We start from the raw sequence: 19,796 nt of genomic DNA, 5'->3' as shown, positions 1-19,796 counted from the left end.
CTAATCCAAATGACATTGGCAAACTGCAGTTGTGGCAAAAACATTACTTTCTCTCTCTCACACTGTTCTCATATATAATGATGTAATGTTTCTATGTGCATGTCTTTTGCGTTGTGAAAATTATTTGATTTTGTTATTGATTTTCAATTGCGATGCAAAAATTAAGGAATATATTGTCTTAAACCATGTTGAAACTCGATTTTTTTGCTTTGTTATGGAAGATGTAGCCAGGCCAGCTGAAATATTACGTCAATATGGCGTGGATGTGGTGACGACGGGCAAGTTCTGTCTATGTACATTGGTGTGCGTGTGTTTGTCATGTTTAGCTGGTCGTGCAAAACTTGAGTTCATGGGTTTTGTTGCTGAAACGGAGACGGGTAGTTCATACATAACAATACCGAAAAGAGAACGTTTGTTGGGTTCTTTAAGTGCCCCTTCGATTAACATTAAAGAGGAAAATTTAGATGAAATTACAGACATTCAAAATGTAGGGGATGAAGTTTAAGATACAGTTGGCAGAGGCTTTAATTAATAATTGACCGAAAAAATATGTTTAAATTTAAGCAAGAAAAAAAAAAACAAATTATAACGAAGCAGTGTCGGGCCAAATGAAATACACAAAAGAGAATGTGGACAATGACAAGTAAAAAACTGGCTGGCTACCATGTGAAGTTACAATAATGCCTTGTTAATATCGGTGACATTGGCAAATAGAGTGGATATGCAGAAATAAAATAGACGTCATAAGGTGTGTATAAGCAAACATGAGACTGGACTAGGGAGATAAATGTGTATAGCTTATACCACTTGCTATTTTTAAATGGCTGTCTACCTATCATAAACCAATTAAAAATGCAACAGTTCAATAAAGAAATTGTATTACTGAAAGGTCAAATGCCATTCAGGAAACGTGGTGTGTATCTAATAAAGGTCAAGAAAGTCACCAAAAACGAACGGAAAGTTTATACAAATATAACTACCTGGAGAGAGAGATGGAAAAATCAAGGCAAAGCAGAAATATTAAAATATGTACATATGTTCGCCACAAATGCATCGACACAAAAACTATGGCGTTTCCCATGCAATAAAACCGAGAAGTCAAGAACATTACCAAAAACAGCTGCCACTATTTCCAAGATGCATAAACATGGTGCTATTTGCAAGGAATTTGAAAAATTCAGCCTTTCCAAAGGAACATTTGAGTAAATCATAAGGCGAGAGTCAATCCTCGGAAAATATCGATAAATTGCTTGATTAATGTGCCGTTACCAAAATCCCAAAAAGAAAGAATTTAAAAACGCAAATCTGTACAAAATGCTTTTGACATTGCTTAAGGATTACCATACTATTACAAAAAATAATACAGGGTGTGATAAAAAAACTGCAACAAAGTCAAACGCCAACATTTTTACATTTTTCTTTAAATTTTATTGAATAAAAGCAAAAAATGTCGGAATTAGCATCAAATTTTAGAATAAGTTTAGATTTGTTCGAATCGGTTACCTTTGTCACGAATTATAGCCTTCAAACGGCCAATTTTGGGTCATTTCAGGCGAAGCGCTTGCTTGAGGTGATCGACACTTTGGTAGTGTCCAACGGATTGGTATCCGTAGATTTTAGTGGCCATTGTGTGCTGAAAATAAAGTGAGAAACCTCATTTTGTAACCATTCTTGGGTAGCGCATGCTGAGTTCGATTGTGCTGAGGCTTTAATACACCCTCCAGAATATTAAGAGCAAAGAGCGACCATCGAATGTTATGAAGGCCCACATCATCACCATGGCCGGCGCTTGAGTTCTAGTGGCCAACCGAAGGTGCACATTTTCAGCTGACCTCTTTGGCAGGTAAACACGAACATTTTGTTTGCTCACAAACTGCTGGACAACGAATGTTTTCTCATCGGAGAAAACAAAGTTCGGCAGTTAACCACTTTCGGCCAAGCGAAGCAACCCTTTAGGTCTTTGGGATCCATTTTCTTTCTGTTGCGGTGTAAGTTCTTTCAGTTTTTGGAATTTCAATGGCTTTACCCCGAGCTCATTTTTCAATATTTACCGAATGGAATATTGCGATATGTTCAGCTCACGAGCCACTTTTCGGGGTTTCGATCAAGTTCTTTGCTTTTCGAACCATTTCTACTGATGTTTCTGTTTTCTTCCGTCCACTTCCTTGACGTCGGGCTACGCTACCAGTATCACGGCAACGAGCGATGGTACGAGACACAAAAGATTTATTTACATTTAAATGCTGGAGTGCTCTAGCGATACCCACTTGTGGGTTTCCATCCAAATATAAAGAAATCACGCTTGAATTCCATCACGAATAGCTTTTATTCTGGAAAATTCTCACCAAAATGATTTTGTTCGCTTGTAAACAATATAATGAGCTATCACTGGAATAATTTTAACAGTTGTCGGACGAGTGGCTTAGAAATGACAGCGGTCCGAAGTTGGTTGCAGTTGTTTCATCGCACCCTGTATTTATATTCAGCATGCCCAAAGAGCAGACAAAGAGTTCTCAGTAAAAATGAACGTGCAAAAAGAAAATTTGGATAAAACTGTGAGCAAGAAGTTATAGAAGCATTATCTCTTCAATGTGCCTTACAGGAACTGAAATGATATGAATGAAGTTTTGATAACAGAAAAGAAGTCAATGAAAATAAATCTTCAAAAAATGGTGCGTCCATCAAAGGATCATATCATTGATAACCCCAAGAAAATTTAAAAAAACGAGCAGTGAAGACTTCAAATTCCAAAACAATTTTATTAAAATAATAGGTATGGCAGAATAATACACATACCGAGAATAATGACGCCGTCTTTAAAGTTTTCGTATAATTATATCCTTAATAACATTGCATATACACAAATGATGGGAACCCTTTTTCTATGAAGTTCAACTTGACAAGTGCTCTGTTCCAGAACCTGCAAGAATATACTAGTTTTGCAATTTTCCCCGATATCATTAAGGAAAAATCGGTTATAGTAGTAAAAAGTTTTACATTCTGGCTGTAAGCAAAGCAATGTTATCTTGTAGAAAATGTCGAGCTGCATAAGTTTATTTCATAATTCTACCATGGTTGATACATTGAAACATGCATTAAGGTGAGAGAAGATAAAAGGCTTTTTTGACAGTCTTAAAGGTTGGAATACATAAAACGTTTTTGACTGACTTAAGTCATTGGCTGCTTCTTCGGAAAAGAACAAAGGGCCAAATTCGAACTAAATCAACCTAAAACTCCAGCCGATGACTTAAGCTGGAAATACATAAAGCGCTTATCTGCCTGGCTTAAGTCATCGGCTGGCTTCTTCGGAAATGAACAAAGGAGCCTAGGGCCAAAATCGAACTAATTCAACCTAAACCTCCTTTGTTCATCTACGAAGAAGCCAGCCAAATATGCTCTTTATGTATTTCCAGCCTTAAGCCAGTGAAAAAAGCGTTTTACGATGAGAGTACATTAACAACATGGCCCAATTATAAGGTCTTCCTTCGAGCGAATCAATCTAAAAACAGCTGTTATTTTACCAGATGAGGCGAATATAAATATTTTCGCATTGACATGATTTTTTGTATGTATAACACATGGTAGAAAAATACAGGTAGACGCATCGACGCAGCTGCTGGGACAATGAACCGTCAAACCGGATTTTAAATTAAAAATGTTAAACGAAAAATTGTTGATATTTGTAAAAATTGCATGTCATAACAACCTCCAATTTGCGTCGTATTAGAAAACGTATAAAAATCTACTTATTTTTGACAAAAAATTTTAACAATTTTGACATATCAATGTTCCCAAGCATTGCAATAATTTTTTGAATAATTTTTCATTTTAAAATTTTAACTTAAAAATTGGTTTGACACTTCATTGCCACAGCATCTATGCAATGCGACTACCTGTATTCTTCTACCATCGTTTTGAAGTTTGTTTTTGTTGCAGCGAATTCAAATTTAATTGACAGATCGTCTGGTAATCAGCTGAGCTGGAAGGGGGACCTTATATTTGGATCATGACAAACAACTTGAAGTCTTCGCCTAGACATAACGAACCATCGACTTTGGCATTTTGATATGTACAACGGCAGTTTTTTCTATTATTAGAAAAAAAATATGTTCACATTGCCCTGCAGTGAAATTTTATATCAAAAAAGCGTCATATCGAGTTTGACACTAGTATTACTATAGAGTCAAATCAGCTGGGACTTGCTGTTACCTGTAATAATAATACCATGTTCGTAGAGGGACAAAGGAGTTTTAGGTTGACTTAGTTCGATTTTGGCCCTTGGCTCCTTTGTTAATTTCCGAAGAAGCCAGCCAAATAAGCGCTTTATGCATTTCCACCTTAAGTAAAAAAGCTGTAAGTTCGGCCGGGCCGAACTTAATACCCTCCACCATTTGGTACGAATTTGGCAATTTTCAATCAAAAAATAAAATCCGTTTACAATTTTGCCTATACGACTACTTGGACCTGCATAGGCAACTTTTGTCATAAGTTATTACAATATTTAAATGTGAAACTTGAAGAAAAATCTGTTCATAATGTAGCTAAAATCATCAAAATACCGAATATAGGGGGAATCGTTATATGGGGGCTATACGAAGACGTGGACCTGCACAGACAATTTTCTGGCATGGGCTGAAGTATCCATTACGAACTTCACACGCGAAATTTGAACTTTATGAACTTTAAATACCAAATTTGAAACATTTCCGGTAAATAATGTCGCTAATATCATCAAAATACCGAATATCGGGAGGTACCGTTATATAGAGGGGCTATATGATAACCTGGACCTACATGGGCCATTTACGAACTTAACCTGCCTACTGGCAAAATATACATGTGTGCAAAATTTTAGCCTTCTATCTCAATTTGTTCGAAAGATAGCGTGATTACAACAGACAGACGAACAGACAGACAGACGGACATGGCTAAATCGTCTTAGAATTTTCGCTGATCAAGAATATATATACTTTGTTGGGTCTGAAATAAGTATTTCGAGGAGCTACAAAGGGAATGACAAAATTAATATACCCTCCATAGTATGGTGGAGGGTATAATTATGAGTCATATGTAAAATAGCAATTTTGACATACACACGTGAACACGTGTATAATAAAAGTGACAGAAAATATGCAAAACCATTATCGTCTGATAGCAGCTCTACCTTCTCGGAAAGAAGCCGCTGGACAATTCTTACAGGAAAAATAATTAGGGAGGCCGTATATTTCCCTTCCACCTTGGACTTAATTGAGTGGAATAACCCTAACGTTCCATTCATTATTTAATGTATTTTTACCAATTCAATATCAACTAATTGTTGCATACTTAAAATGTCCATTTGACACTATACGTCTCCAGTACAGAGTTGCATTTCTCATACATCCTTCGTTGCTACTTAGCTCGTTGCGCCATGGGTGTATATAAACACACTAGGTAAACCCACAATATCTTTAATAATGTAAATACTTAACCCCATGACTGTCCTTGATGACATCTGTCGGAGGTTAAATACTAAAGGAGGAAAGACATAGAACAAGTTATTTGCTGGCTTAAGTTATCGGCTGGAGTCTTCGTAAAAGAACAAAGGGGCGTAGGGTGAACAAGTATAAAGTATGTTCCAAAATGTAACTAAGCCAACTCCTTTTGACTTAAGCTGGGAATACATAAAGCGCTTATTTGGCTGGCTTAAGTCATCGGCTGGCTTCTTCGGAAATGAACAAAGGAGCCTAGGGCCAAAATCGAACTTGGTCAACCTAAAACTCCTTTGTTCATTTACGAAGAAGCCAGCCGATGACTTAAGCCAGCAATATATGCGCTTTATGTATTTCCAGCCTTAGTTCGATTTTGAACCTGCGCTCCTTTGTTCTTTTACAAAAAAAAAGCCGATGAGTTAAATCAGTCAAAAAAAAAAGGTTTTATCTACTTTCACCTTAACTTTTTCTATGTGTTCTTATCTTAAAGAGGAACAAATCGAGATAAAATAAAACAACATTTAGTTTTGCTTGGTTCTTTTTTTTTTTTTTTTTGGAATGTTAAAATCGCATTTAAAACAAATAAAAAGACAGCGTGATCTCCTGTTGATTAATTAAATGCTGTTCACCTAGTTTTTGTATGCGTATTCGTGCACATCCAAAAAAGAATGCCAAATATACCCAAAATTGTTATAGCGAAACCCTAATGTGGAGACAATTGATGTTGATTAAGAAGTGTTTATTCACTTGGTGAACATTGACGCGGAAAACTACGCATCATTCAATGTATTATTATCACGAACAAATACAATTTTAAGTTTTTGTTAAGGTTAGGATTCAGAATGTAAACAGGGCATTTCCGGAAACAATTGCGACTTTGTAGTGTACCGCAGTACCAATATCAAAACCCGGTGATGATTTCTCTTAGAATATAGACTCCGCATTTGTATGTATTTCTACATGTTCAATAATCTTCAAACATTAATTTTTTATTCGAAAAATATTTTACTACGCAAGATTGCAGTGTCCAACCGCACTATATTTCAACTGTCAATTCCAATGCGTATACATCAAATGTAAACATTATTTGAGAGTCGATTTCATTTGACGTATACGCAATTGAATTGACAGTGGAAATTTCACTCGATTTAGTAACTCTAAGCATAGCATAATCCACAAGAGACAAGGATATTAAAGTCATTACTTGTCACAAAAACCTTTTTTATATGTGGAACCATTGCAAAATTAAGAAGATTTATATTTGTAAATCTATTGTATACCCAGAAATCAGAGATGGGAACCTGTTTTTTATTCAGTGAAATTTGACAAATAAATTGCAGAAAGTGTAGAGATGGGAATGCTTGTTTGAAATGACTTGACCTTTTTAATTTTTGCCATGATGTGGAACATAGGCTGCAAATACATAAAGAGCATATTTGGCTGGCTTAAGTCATCGGCTTGCTTCTTCGTAGATGAACAAAGTAGTTTTAGGTTGACATAGTTCGATTTTGGCCCTAGGCTCCTTTGTTCATTTCCAAAGAAGCCGGCCGATGACTTAAGCCAGCCAGATAAGCGCATTATGTATTTCTACCCTTATCTATCATTTTGAAATCATTTCATAGCAATTTACGTAAGGCGGCTGAAAAACATAGAATACAAGTGTGTCCAAGTTCTGCTAATGTTTGCTCTGTTCCAATTGACAATTGAGTAGAAATATATAGTGCGTTTACAGTTTATCGGAATTAGCAAACAAAGTTTAAATTCCATTGCATTTACGTCAAATGGATCCTCAACCTGACAATATAGGTGAGAGAACGTAATAAGCTTTTTAGACTGACTTAAGTCATCGGTTGGTTTTTTCGTAGAGGAACAGAGGAGTTTTAGGTTGACTTAGTTCGATTTTGGGCCTACGCTCCTTTGTTCTTATCCGAAGAAGCCAGTAAAAAATGCGTTTTATGTATTCTCACCTTAAGTTCTAATGTAAAACTCTCTTAAGGTGCAAGCACATAAAAAGCTTGAAGTCATGGCTAGGCATATTAATGTCAAATTATAATGGAAAACGGCGGCAAGATTTTAGAGCGGCTCTCTAATCTCTTTATGAAATGTCACAATATATGCCTAGCCATAACTTCAAGCTCTTTATGTACTTGCACCTTTAGTCTTTAACACAATGATGAGATACCAAAATATAGTGAATTTAGAATCATTGTCGTTCTTTCATATCACACGTCATCGTTACGACAATACGATACGAGAAGTTTGAATCGATAAAGCAGTTTCCCTTTGTTTGTTATTTTATAGATGAAGCGTGACATGAAAAAATGCTAGCTCGTTCATTCTGTTATGGCATTCAATTATATTTAATACATATTTTACGATTTTTATACAAAAACAGCCGGAATCAAGGTTTGGGCCTCGTTTGCGTTTAGTGTTATCAATAAGGAAACAACGGAAACAACGTTACAAAAGGCGCTTTGTGTTATGTACTTTACAAAATTATAATTACTTACAAGCTTTTATATCCATTTCACTAAGTTTAAACATATATAAGTAAAATATGGTACAAAATTTAATTTCTAATTATTAAGTCACAAGGTCAAGGCCTAGATAAGGCAGGACAAGAAGACTAGGTTTGACAAAAATCTGGAAATAAACTTAGTAGTTTTTATAACCTCCATCTTTGCAAGAAGGGTATATTAACTTTGTCATTCCGTTTGTAACATCCCTAAATATTCGTCGTAGACCCCAAAAAGTATATATTCATAATCAGCATAAAATTCTAAGTCCATTTTGCCACATTTTTTCACGGATTTGTCTTAAAATTGGTATTTGTTGATCAAAATGGGTTCTGGCTGCGGTGGTGAAACATTGTATAGGTTCACGTTTTTGTATAGCTCTCATATAACGGTACCTCCAGATATTACGTATTTTGATGATTGTTGTCATATTTCTTCGCGGATTTGTCTAAAAATTGATATTTTTGTGTCCTAATGGTTTCAAGCTCCGTTGCCGAAATATTGTATGTATAGGTTCACGTTTTTGTATAGCCCCATATGGCGGTACCTCTCGATATTCAATATTTTGATGATTTTGCGACATTTTCTCACGAATATGTCTAAAAATTGGTATTTGTGGGACACTGTGGGTTCTAATGTTTCCTTTACCCTAAGGTGGAGGGTATTAAAAGTTTGGCCCGGCCGAACTTAATGTTTTTTTAATTGTTTACAATTATCTTTTGACAGCAAACAAAGTTGTCACATAGGCTTACTGGACGACCCTCTAAAGGCCATGGCTAGAGTTATGTTTTATTTAATGGTTAGCAACTAATTAAAGTTTTTGTCAGTCTTGCTCGCCATACTTTTGGATAATGTGATTCCCTCAAAGCAAATGTGACAGTTCGCCATTTTACCTGTTTCGCCATTGAAACGTCATAAAACAAGCAAATTTCATATTTTGTAAATTCTCGTAGATATCAGCTATTTTTTAGTGCAACCCTTATTCTCTTATACAAACAAAAATGTAAAAATAGGAGATAAAATATAAGGTAGCGTGTATCTTGTAATTATCCAAGTAAAAAATGCTTAATTGTGCATTGTAATGCAACACATCCGAACATTTCATCAGATACGAGAAGGAAACGATCGCAAAAGTAAAGAGAAAAAAGTTATTATGTTACCGGGGTTGCCATGCGACTTTTAAATACGAGTGCTTAGAGTATTAAGATAATCTGACAGGGTAAAAAATATCTACGGTGATAAATTCCGTTTTATTTTTTAATGAAGTGATAAAAGAGAAAATATAATTTCAAACCAACTGGATAGCTAATCGCTACTTAAAATCATGCCACTATAACAGGAGGTAGAATAAAGCTACCTCTTATTTTTTTTTTTTTTTTTTTTTTTTGGTGCCCCTCATGATAAAATTACAGGGTGAGATAAAAAATTGCAACAAAGTCAAACGCCATAATTTTTACATTTTTTATTCAAATTTTATTGAATGAAAACAAAAAATGCCGGAAATAGCATCAAATAAGCTAAGATTTGTTCGAATTGGTCACCTTTGGCACGAATTGGATGCCCGAATGTTACTCTGCGGTATTTTGGTTCATTCCCGGCTTGAGGTGATCGACACTTTGATATTTTTTAGTGCCAATCTTGCTTTCCAAAATACTCCACACACAATATTTCAACGGATTCGTATCCGGAGATTTTGGTGGCCATTGTGCGCTGGAAATGAAGCGAGGAACCTCATTGTTTAACCATTCTTGGGTGGCGCGTGCTGAGTGCGATGGTGCTGAGTGCTGTTGGAAGGTCCAAGGTATTGCGTGCCCAAGGCTTTAATACACCCTCCAGAATATTTTCGCTATAATATTCGGCATTTATTCTGATGCCACGCTCGATTAATACGAGCGTAGAGCGACCACCGGCTGTTATGGCGGCCCACACCATCACCATGGCTGGCGCTTAAATTCTAGTGACCAACCGAAGGTGCACATTTTGTGACCTCTTTGGCAAGTAAACACGACCATTTTTTTTTTTTTTTTTTGGTTACAAACTGCTGGACAAGGAATGTTTTCTCATCGGAGAAAACCAAATTCGGGAGTTCACCACATTCGGCCAAGCGAAACAACTCTTTAGCTCTTTTGAGTATATTTTCTTTCGGTTGCGGTATAAGTTCTTGCACTTTTTGGAATTTCCGAGCTCATTTTTCAATATTTGTCGAATGGGATATTGCGATATGTTCAGCTCACGAGCCATTTTTAGGCCAATGCGACGCGAGTTTCGATGAAATCGCTTCTTTACTTTTCGAACTGCTGCATTTCTGCTGATGTTGCTATTTTCTTCCGTCCACTAGTATCACGGTAACGAGTGATGGTACGAGACACATTTAAATGCTGGAGTGCTCTAACAATGGTCACTTGTGGTTTTCCAGCCAAATATAAATAAATCACTCTTGAATTCCATCGCGAATAACTTTTTTTTGGAAAATTCACACCAAAGTGCTTTTGTAAATGAGCTGTCACTAGAATAATTTTAACATCTGTAGGACGAGTGGCTTAGAAATGACAGCAGTCTGAACCAACTTCAGTTTTTTCATCTCACCCTGTAAACATAAGTTACATGTGAAATAATAGTAAAATAACAGGAGGTAAAATAAATTCTGTTGCAAAAAAAATCATATTTTTGGCGTTAATTGTGGATAAATACATCATTTTCAAAAACAAAACTCAGTTCTTGAATTTAGTTCTGTGAAAACCCCAACTTTTCGTTTCTTGTTTGTGTGTTATAAGAATTGTTAGACTTTAATAAACAAAACCAAAAGTTGCATGCTTTTGAAGTGTATTTGACACAATAATACATTGCCACAGAGTTGCATTGCCGTATACCCTTCGAAGTTAAAGTTCTCGACTTTTAAAAGGCTTTTTTGAATGGCTTATGTCATCGGCTGGTTTCTTCGTAATAGCGTATAAATGCGCTATTGAAGATAAATGGATGCATGGCATAATTACAGAAGGTAGAACAAAGCTACTCCCTAAATTCTTTTGGTGCCCTTATTCTGTCAAAACATATACACATTTTGTGTATGTGTGTATTGTTTTGAATAAAAAATACAATAATTTGAAATTTTTTCGTAAATAATTGTACAATTTTGTGATAAAACTGTATTGTCCTACTATTTTAGATTCCATCTTATGGCATAATCCCGAAATCCCATTCTTTTTTTCGCGGGTTTTTCCCAATATAAGAATTTTGTTAAAAAAAATTAAAAATAAACAAAGCCAACTGTTGCATACTTAAAAGACTAGTTGACACTATAAGACTCCAGCACAGAGTTGCATTTTTCTAGTTTCTTTGAAGTTGAGTAACCTTTCTATAGAGCCATGCATGGTACAATGAATTCAAGGTAGGGCAGAACTACCATATGATTTCAATTTTTTTATTTTTCTGGCTTAATATGTCAACTTCATTTGCTTATGTGTGTGTCTTCTTTTCAATAATAAAAAAATTGTTCAGAAAATATTCCAATTCGGTTGTTTTCAAAATGCTTATTGCAATGTATGCATCGACAAAGTCTACAGTTTTTGTCGCGAAATAAACCATAAGAGATATATAGAACATGATTTTGAAAAGAAATGTTGACCTTTTATTCAGTTTTCGCGGTTTTAAATTATTTATTCAAAATCAATGCAACAAGTTGTTTGCTTTTTTTATTGTTTTGATAGCAATTCTGACATTACAAGCCAAACAGGTAGACCTCTATACTTGCAATTTTTTCAAAGTTGGCCTACCTTGTATTCATTGTACCATGGAGCCATGCATGTGTCTATTTATGTAAATGCACTAAAAATAACTTATCATGTTCTCTTATCACTTTATCGGTAAAAATAATAAAATGATAATTTTCTCTATTCTACAATCCCCATTGTTATCGCGAGTATAGGATCCGGGAATTTCAAGTCATAAACAATATTGCATTTTTTCCGACGTAACTCAAGTTGTACGTACATTTCGAAGAGGACATTTTAATTTTTTATTTGAAAAGTTGGATGTCGTCAATGAAATATAATAATACATGTAACAGCAAATGTTGTTGGACAACAAAGGTAACAACAACCACAAAAATTGTTATTGTACGTAATACAAGTGTCAGAGTTATGTGTCCAAATATGCAAACAAAACAATTCATTTTCAATAAATTATTTTAATATCAAAATTGCTCAATTTTGGAATAAGTAAAGTATTCTACATTTTGCAATTTTAGAAAACATGAAATTAAAATACCGCTACAAAAGTTTCCGCACCGTCGCTGTTTTTGTTGTGTAAAGTATAACAGCGTTTTTTTTTTTATTATTAGGCAAAATAATGTTCACATTGAACTGCAGTGAAATTTTATATAAAAAGGGCATATCTTTGGTATGTAAAAAAATGGATTTAATTAGTATTACCATAGACAACTAAAGGTATAGACTAAAAAGTTGTCTCATATGTGTCGTTCATGCTGCGAGAGAACATTCAATTCTCTCAAAATACAAAATATTGAATATTTTTATGATTCGATTTTTATCAATTGAAAATTACCAATGTCAATTGACATTACCCAACTATATCATGAAATATAAAAATAAAAAACTTAAATAGCAGAAAAATGAATAAAAAGGAGCCTAGGGCCATATCCGAACTAAGTCAACCTAAAATTCCTTTTTTCCTCTACGAAGAAGCCAGCCGATGACTTAAGCCAGTCAAATATGCGCTTTATGTATTCCCACCCTGATTTTACTGGCCCAAGATCAACCACAGTGACATCTGCCGGAAGGGGTACATTTTTAACGAATTTAAATCATTTTTCATTCAAAATTTTCAAGTTCAAAATTGATTTTACAGTCTATTGTCCCAGCAGCTGTGTCGATGCGACTACCTGTATTCTTCTACCATGGGTTTGCTGCTACCTATAATAATATCATGATCATATGTTAGCATGAGATAACATTGTATAATTTTTCAATGCTACAATAAGGAGGTAGAACAGCTTCGTACAACTACAGAAATTCCATATATTTTGATCATTTATCTCATACCTTTTGTCCATTTAAGGCAAATAGCGCGAAAGATAAATAAAATTCTCGGATGATCTCTCAAAAATACGATCCTACGTGTTCAATCTTTCAAATTCCATGGCAAAACTGGTTATTATCTTTAATTCGCGCCCCGCAATTTTAATTTCTTCAAATCCTTAATTTTAAAATATTTTGTTTTTATTTTACTTATTTTATATAAATACATACACAAAATTTGCAGAAGTCGGGCACACTTTAAAAAAATTGTAATCAGCTGTTGCTCTACCTTACCTTTTTATTGTACCATGGTACTATGTTACAATTAATTCATTGAAAAATCGTTCCCATATCAGATTTGTGTACATATAAAGGATTTTTGAATATATATATATATTTGACAATGAGGTAACCATAATTCAACCATGCGTACAATTATCGGCTGGCTTCATCGTAAACGAACAAATATGTATTATATTGTACCTTAACATCCAGAAAAAAATCTTCTTTACATACGTCACTTTAGCGCTTTTATCAAATGAAACTGTCGGCAACATTGTTTCGTTGACATTTGTTTATTCTCTGTCAGAGAGTTCGGTTGTATTCGGCACTTTGCCTGGCATAACACGCTCAAATTTGAGTGAAAAAATAAACATGAAATAAACTATTATTTGCCTGCCAAATAAATAAATAAAATGTGAGCCAGTGGATGTGGTGAATAAAAAGTATATATTCGTACCTATTATGTTATTATTTGTGCAAACAAAAACAACTGAAAGTGAATGCAGTACATGCTTCTTTTCTTAAGACAGCTGCAGAAATAAATAAGCTGGAAAACAGACAATTTCGTTCGTCCATAATGAAAGAAATGTTCAGGTAGAATATGTTGCTTCTGTATGAGCGTGTATGTGAATGTTTCGCGAAAAGGGCGAGTTTTTGAGTCTGCTAGCGTTGTTATGTACATAGATCAATTGTTCCATTGGTATGTATTTAGTATGTTCTATATTTTTGCCGGATGCACTGCACGTGAGAGTCGCAATTGTTTCTGAATATATTTAAATGGTAAAAAGTCAAAGAAAAATTGCAAGTTGTCATTAATAAATTAGCATAAAATGCTGAATTGAAAAAAAAAAAAAAAATGATTGGAAATTAAATTGTGAAAAAGTTTTAAAGAAATGTTAAGAATATTTATTGATTTGCCAATATAGTTTGAAGCAGGAATGATTGTCAAGTAACAATGGAAATTGCCAGCGTTTTATCATTCGGATAGTTTGTTTTAACTTACCGGTAATGAAAACATAGTGCTCCTCAAAACATTTAGAAATGAATAAAACATTTTCGCATGTATTGGTGTATTCTAAACCGGGAACATCTCCAGCGAAATTAACCAGAACATCTGTTAAAAGCTTAAACAAACTCAATTCAGGATTGTTTAGAATACTCACCAATCTATAAATGAATGGAAGAACATTTACGTGACTGAAGATCTGATGTCGAATAAAATAAACACGAACCTCCTTTACATGAACATTCCGCGTTGAATATTAACGAGCTTTGTCAGTAGACAAAAATATATACAGTGCTTGTAAGATCAACCAAATCAATGTGGTAACCTATGGCAGACTCCAATACCGGGTTCGCGACAAAATCTCCTTTTAACCAATGAAGGCAAATGCAGCCCCGAGCGACTTAACTGAGCGTAATTCTCTCCACACTCACAATCAGACCATTTCGGGTCCCATAACTCAAAAATGTAGTTCTAGTAACTCGAACGAAAAATGCCTATCCAACAAGTGGTCATATGATATGTTGGTTTCAATCGGTTCCGGACTACCCCTTGTGCAACATTGAAAGCTACATACTACATTATAGCCAATACTCTGGTCTTTCCAAAATGGTACCATATGTGTTGATATCTTTAGTTCCGAAGATATTAGTGAAGAAAATCATCAATCATCATTTAAATTCGAAATTTGTTACAATTCCGATGAATAATGTCTTACAAATCATAAAAATAACGAGTATAGAGAGGTACATATGAGGGCTATACGAGGACGTGAGCCTGCATACAAAAATTTTTGTCATAGGCTGCAGTAGCCATTACGAACTTCAAATTCGAAATTTGAAATAATTCCGGTAAATAGCGACATAATCATGAAAATATCGAATGTCGGGTGGTACCGTTATATAGGGGCTATAGGAAGACGTGGACCTGTATACAAACATTTTTGTCATGGGCTGTAGTACTCAATATGAACTTTAAATATGAAATTAAAAAAAAATTCGGTAAATACTTCCGCTAAAATCATGAAAATACCGAATATGGGGAGATACCTTTCTATCGGGGCTCTACGAAAACGTGGACCGACATGGCCATTTACGAACTTAACCTGCCTACTGGTAAACTATGCATGTAAGCAAAATTTTAGCCTTTTATCTCAATTCGTTCGAAAAATAGCGTCATATCGGTAGGTCTTCTTAGTTCTTCTAATTTTACGTTGATCCAGAATACATATACTTTATAGGGTCTGTAATAAATATTTCGAGGAGTTACATACGGAATGACAAAGTTAATATACCCTCCATAGAATGGTGCAGGGTATAACAAGAAGCTAGAGATATACTATTTGCACAATGGCTAATGATATGGAATAACTGTGTAAAGGATAGGTAGACTTTCAGATAATAACTCAATTGTAAAGTTGGATAAATAGAAAACATGGTGAACTAAATTCCTTTTCAACTCAAGTCCATTAATAATAGCCATTAAATTTGGTAGTTAGCTGCATCGTTTTCATTTAAAAGAGGAAGCAACCTTTGAAGACAATCCGGAAAACCTTTTCTGGTGCAAACCCTGGAAGAACAAACCCTGTAACGCATCGTCTCAGTTGTCCGCTGAGGATATGGTTAAGCGTATGTCGGGAAGTAAGGATATATGATCGCAGTACTCAAAGTCGTTAGAAAAAGTACTGAGAGAAAAATGATATAACCAAACAAGTGTGCATCCAACCTATAAACACAATTGAATGGAAATAACCTGAATGTCGCGTGATCGTTTCGCGAACTTTACCACGAAGTAATGTGAAATTGGTCCTGGCTGATTGTTCCAGTATGGGACCATAAATAGTGGCATATCATTACGTTCATAAAAAATCTCTTCAGCAATTCCCTATCACATTACAGGGAGAGATAAATAAACGGCAACAAAGTCAAACGCCATAATTTTTACATTTTTTTTTTCAATTCTATTGAATGAAAGCAAAAATGTCGGAAATAGCATCAAATTTTAGAATAAGTTTACATTTGTTCGAATTGGTCAGCTTTGGCACGAATTATGGTCTTCAAACGACCAATGAAACCGTCACACGCTGCCCGCTGCCAGCGAAGCGCTTGCTTGAGGTGATCGACACTTTGGTATTTTTTAGTGTCAAATTTGCTTTCCAAAATACTACAGACAAAAAAGTCCAACGGAGCGGTATCCGGAGATTTTGGTGGCCATTGTGTGCTGGATATGAAACGAGGAACCGTTCTTGGGCGGCACGAGCTGAGTCCTATTGGAATGTCCAAGGTCTGCGGCCAAAATGTTTGCGTGTCCAAGGCTTTAATAAACCCTCCAGAATATTTTCGGCATTTATTCTGATCCCACGGTCAATTAATACGAGCGGAGAGCGAGAACTGAAATGCAGTTCCCTACTTTCGACCAAGCGAAGCAACTCTTTAGCTCTTTTGTGTCTATTTTCTTTCTGTTGTGGTGTAGGTTCTTGCACTATTTGGAATTTCAATGACTTTACCCCGAGCTCATTTGTCATTATTTGCCGAACGGAATATTGTGATATGTTTAGCTCACGAGCCATTTTTCGGTCACTGCGACGCGGGTTCCTTTCGAACTATTTCTGCTGATGTTGCTGTTTTCTTCCTTGACGTCGGGCTACGCTACCACGGTAACAAGCGATGGTACGAGACACAAAAGATTTATTCACATTTAAATGATGGAGTGCTCTAACGATAGCCACCTGTGGTTTTCCAGCCAAATATAAAGAAATTACACTATCACGCTTGAATTCCATCACAAATATTTTTTCTGGAAAATTCTCACCAAAATGCTTTTGTACGCTTGTAAACAATATATATATTTAACAGCTGTCGGACGAGTGGCTTAGAAATGACAGCAGTCTGAAGTTGGTTGTAGTTTTTCATCTCACCCTGTAAATTACTCATGAAAAGATAGGATATTTCTGATCTAAAAACAAGTTATTGTTTGTAACCATCTTAGAATGTAATAAATTGAATGAGTATTGTGGACAAATGCTTGTTTCTATTCTGAGATTAATGTAAACATATAGAAAATAAGTGAACCATATCATGTATCCTTTAGAGCTATTCACACAGGCTTTATTTATTTAAGATATTATTACACGTTTTATCCCATAAATTGTAAGATAAGATGGAGAGCTATGTACTTATTGATATCAGAATTCCATGCATGAGGGTATCACAAAATACCAATTATTTATCAGTTTCTGTACATGATCAAATTGCATTGTTTATATCTTGACTTGATTGCCAGAAATCTTCAAGTCAAGGTGGACTTTTAAAAACCATTGAATTTTATTTAATACTATATTTTATTTTGTTTTTATAAATTATTTTAATTTTTTTTTTCTTAATTTTATTTCAGACTTTCAATGATGAACTATGCAGCTAGAACTATGTATGCTAAACAAATATAATTAGATAGCACGAAGACACCAAGTTTAATTGATTATATATTACATTATTCTGAGTCAAATATATAACAAAAATAATAACAAAATGACTGATGCACAATATGAGGCCAAATTTCAAGAAATGCAAAAATATCTACCCTTCATACAGAAGGTCATTGAAAAGCTTAAAGTTAACAATGATCAACGTAAGGATAATCCGCGCAAAGCGCAATTGGAGAAAATGGAAATGCTACACGGACTACTTACAAATAAGGCCAAAAAGTAAGTAAACAATTGCCAATTATGAATCTTAAAATAGTTGTCTGAACCAACCGAAACAGCATACACACAACGTCCTATTTAGGTCATTTTTAAATTTAAAAGTCCCCAGGGAAAAAAGTTAAACAACAATAATAACTCATGTTATCTCATAACTTATACAGAGGGTGTTTTGCCATTTAAATATGCCACCATAATAAGCTAACATGTTAGCTTAATGGGACCACCTATAAGGACAAATGTGTGTTTGCCCTAACCACCCCTTACTTATTATTAAGTGTGGAAATATACAGCGTGAGATAAAAAAACTGCAACAAAGTCAAACGCCATAATTTTTTTCTTTAAATTTTATTGAAAGAAATCAAAAAATGTCGGAAATAGCATCAAATTTTAGAATAAGTTTAGATTTGTTCCAACTGGCCACCTTTGGCATGAATTATGGCCTTCAAACGGCCAATAAAACCGTTCCAACGGCCAATGACACGTTCCCCGAATGTTGTTCTGTGGTATTTTGGCCAATTCCCGGCGAAGAACTTGCTTGAGATGATCGACACTTTTGGTATTTTTTAGTGCCAAACTTGCTTTCCAAAATACTCCAGACACAATAGTCCAACGGATTGGTATCCAAAGATTTTGGTGGCCATTGTGCGCTGGAAATGAAGCGAGGAATCTCATTTTGTAACCATTCTAGTTGGCGCGTGCTGAGGGCGATGTTGCTGAGTCCTGTTGGAATGTCCAAGGTCTGCGGCAGAATATTTTTGCGATAATATTCAGCATTTATTCTGATGCCACGGTCGATTAATACGAGCGGAGAGCGACTATCGGCTGTTATGGCGGCCCACACCATCATCATGGCCGGCGCTTGAGTTCTGGTGGCCAACCGAAGGTTCACATTTCCAGCTGACCTCTTTGGCAAGTAAACACAATAATTTTGTTTGTTTACAAACTGCTGGACAAAGAATGTTTTCTCATCGGAGAAAACCACTTTCGGCCAAGCAAAGCAACTCTTTAGCTCTTTTGAGTCTATTTTCTTTCTGTTGCGGTATAAGTTCTTGCACTTTTTGGAATTTCAATGGCTTTACCCCGAGCTTATTTTTCAATATTAGCCGAGCCATTTTTTCGGCTACTGCTACGCGTTTTTCGATCAAGTCGCTTCTTTACTTTTCGAACCATTTCTGCTGATGTTGCTGTTTTCTTCCGTCCACTTCCTTGACGTCGGGCTACGCCACCAGTATCACGGTAAAAGATTTATTCACATTCAAATGCTGGAGTGCTCTAACGATAGCCACTTGTGGTTTTCCAGCCAAATATAAAAAAATCAAACTGTCACGCTTAAATTCCATCACGAATAACTTTTTTTCTGGAAAATTTTCACCAAAATGCTTTTGTACGTTTGTAAACAATATAATGAGCTGTCACTGGAAGAGTTTTAACAGTTGTCGGACGGCTTGGAAATGACAGCAGTCTGAAGTTTGTTGCAGTTTATTCATCTCACCCTGTAAAGATGGTGAAATTAATGTTTTATGTGGCCAATGATTTATACAATATTGATTTGAATGATTATCTATCCCTCTCTCTCTCTTTTCAGGCTTAAAATGGAAACTCTATTAAAGTGTGAAGGTGTTTTAATCAAATTACATACTAAAATTGAAAAGGTAAGTATTATATAACTGTTTCCTGTTTTTAAAGAAAAAAAATACCACTCATTTTTTTAAATTAGAACTACTAAACTCACAATTATTTACTCTTAATCCAGACATTATGCTATAGTTTCATTAACTTTTTTCC

The 19,796-nt window shown here is 35.1% G+C and overlaps 2 protein-coding genes across 3 annotated transcripts in view; both read left to right on the top strand.

Moving 5' to 3' along the window:
• LOC101893567 (D-xylose transporter) overlaps positions 1-505 on the top strand; it is a 52,288-nt gene extending 51,783 nt beyond the window's left edge. Inside the window, exon 7 of the mRNA XM_005176596.4 lies at positions 222-505. Within this exon, the coding sequence (XP_005176653.2) occupies positions 222-505 (284 nt within the window). The remainder of the gene's footprint in view (positions 1-221) is intronic.
• LOC101894899 (uncharacterized) overlaps positions 1-19,796 on the top strand; it is a 37,563-nt gene that overhangs the window by 697 nt on the left and 17,070 nt on the right. For both annotated transcript variants that reach the window (XM_011297907.3, XM_011297903.3), the window contains exons 2-3: positions 17,702-18,011; positions 19,597-19,663. In XM_011297907.3, coding sequence (XP_011296209.1) covers positions 17,836-18,011; positions 19,597-19,663 — 243 coding nt within the window. In that variant the 5' untranslated portion in view covers positions 17,702-17,835. The remainder of the gene's footprint in view (positions 1-17,701; positions 18,012-19,596; positions 19,664-19,796) is intronic.

The sequence above is a fragment of the Musca domestica genome, unplaced genomic scaffold, assembly GCF_030504385.1.
Source record: "Musca domestica strain aabys unplaced genomic scaffold, Musca_domestica.polishedcontigs.V.1.1 13, whole genome shotgun sequence".
Classification (NCBI taxonomy): Eukaryota; Metazoa; Arthropoda; class Insecta; order Diptera; family Muscidae; genus Musca; species Musca domestica.
Note: the sequence above shows the minus strand (reverse complement) of the source record. Positions and strands in the feature narration are given on the sequence as shown.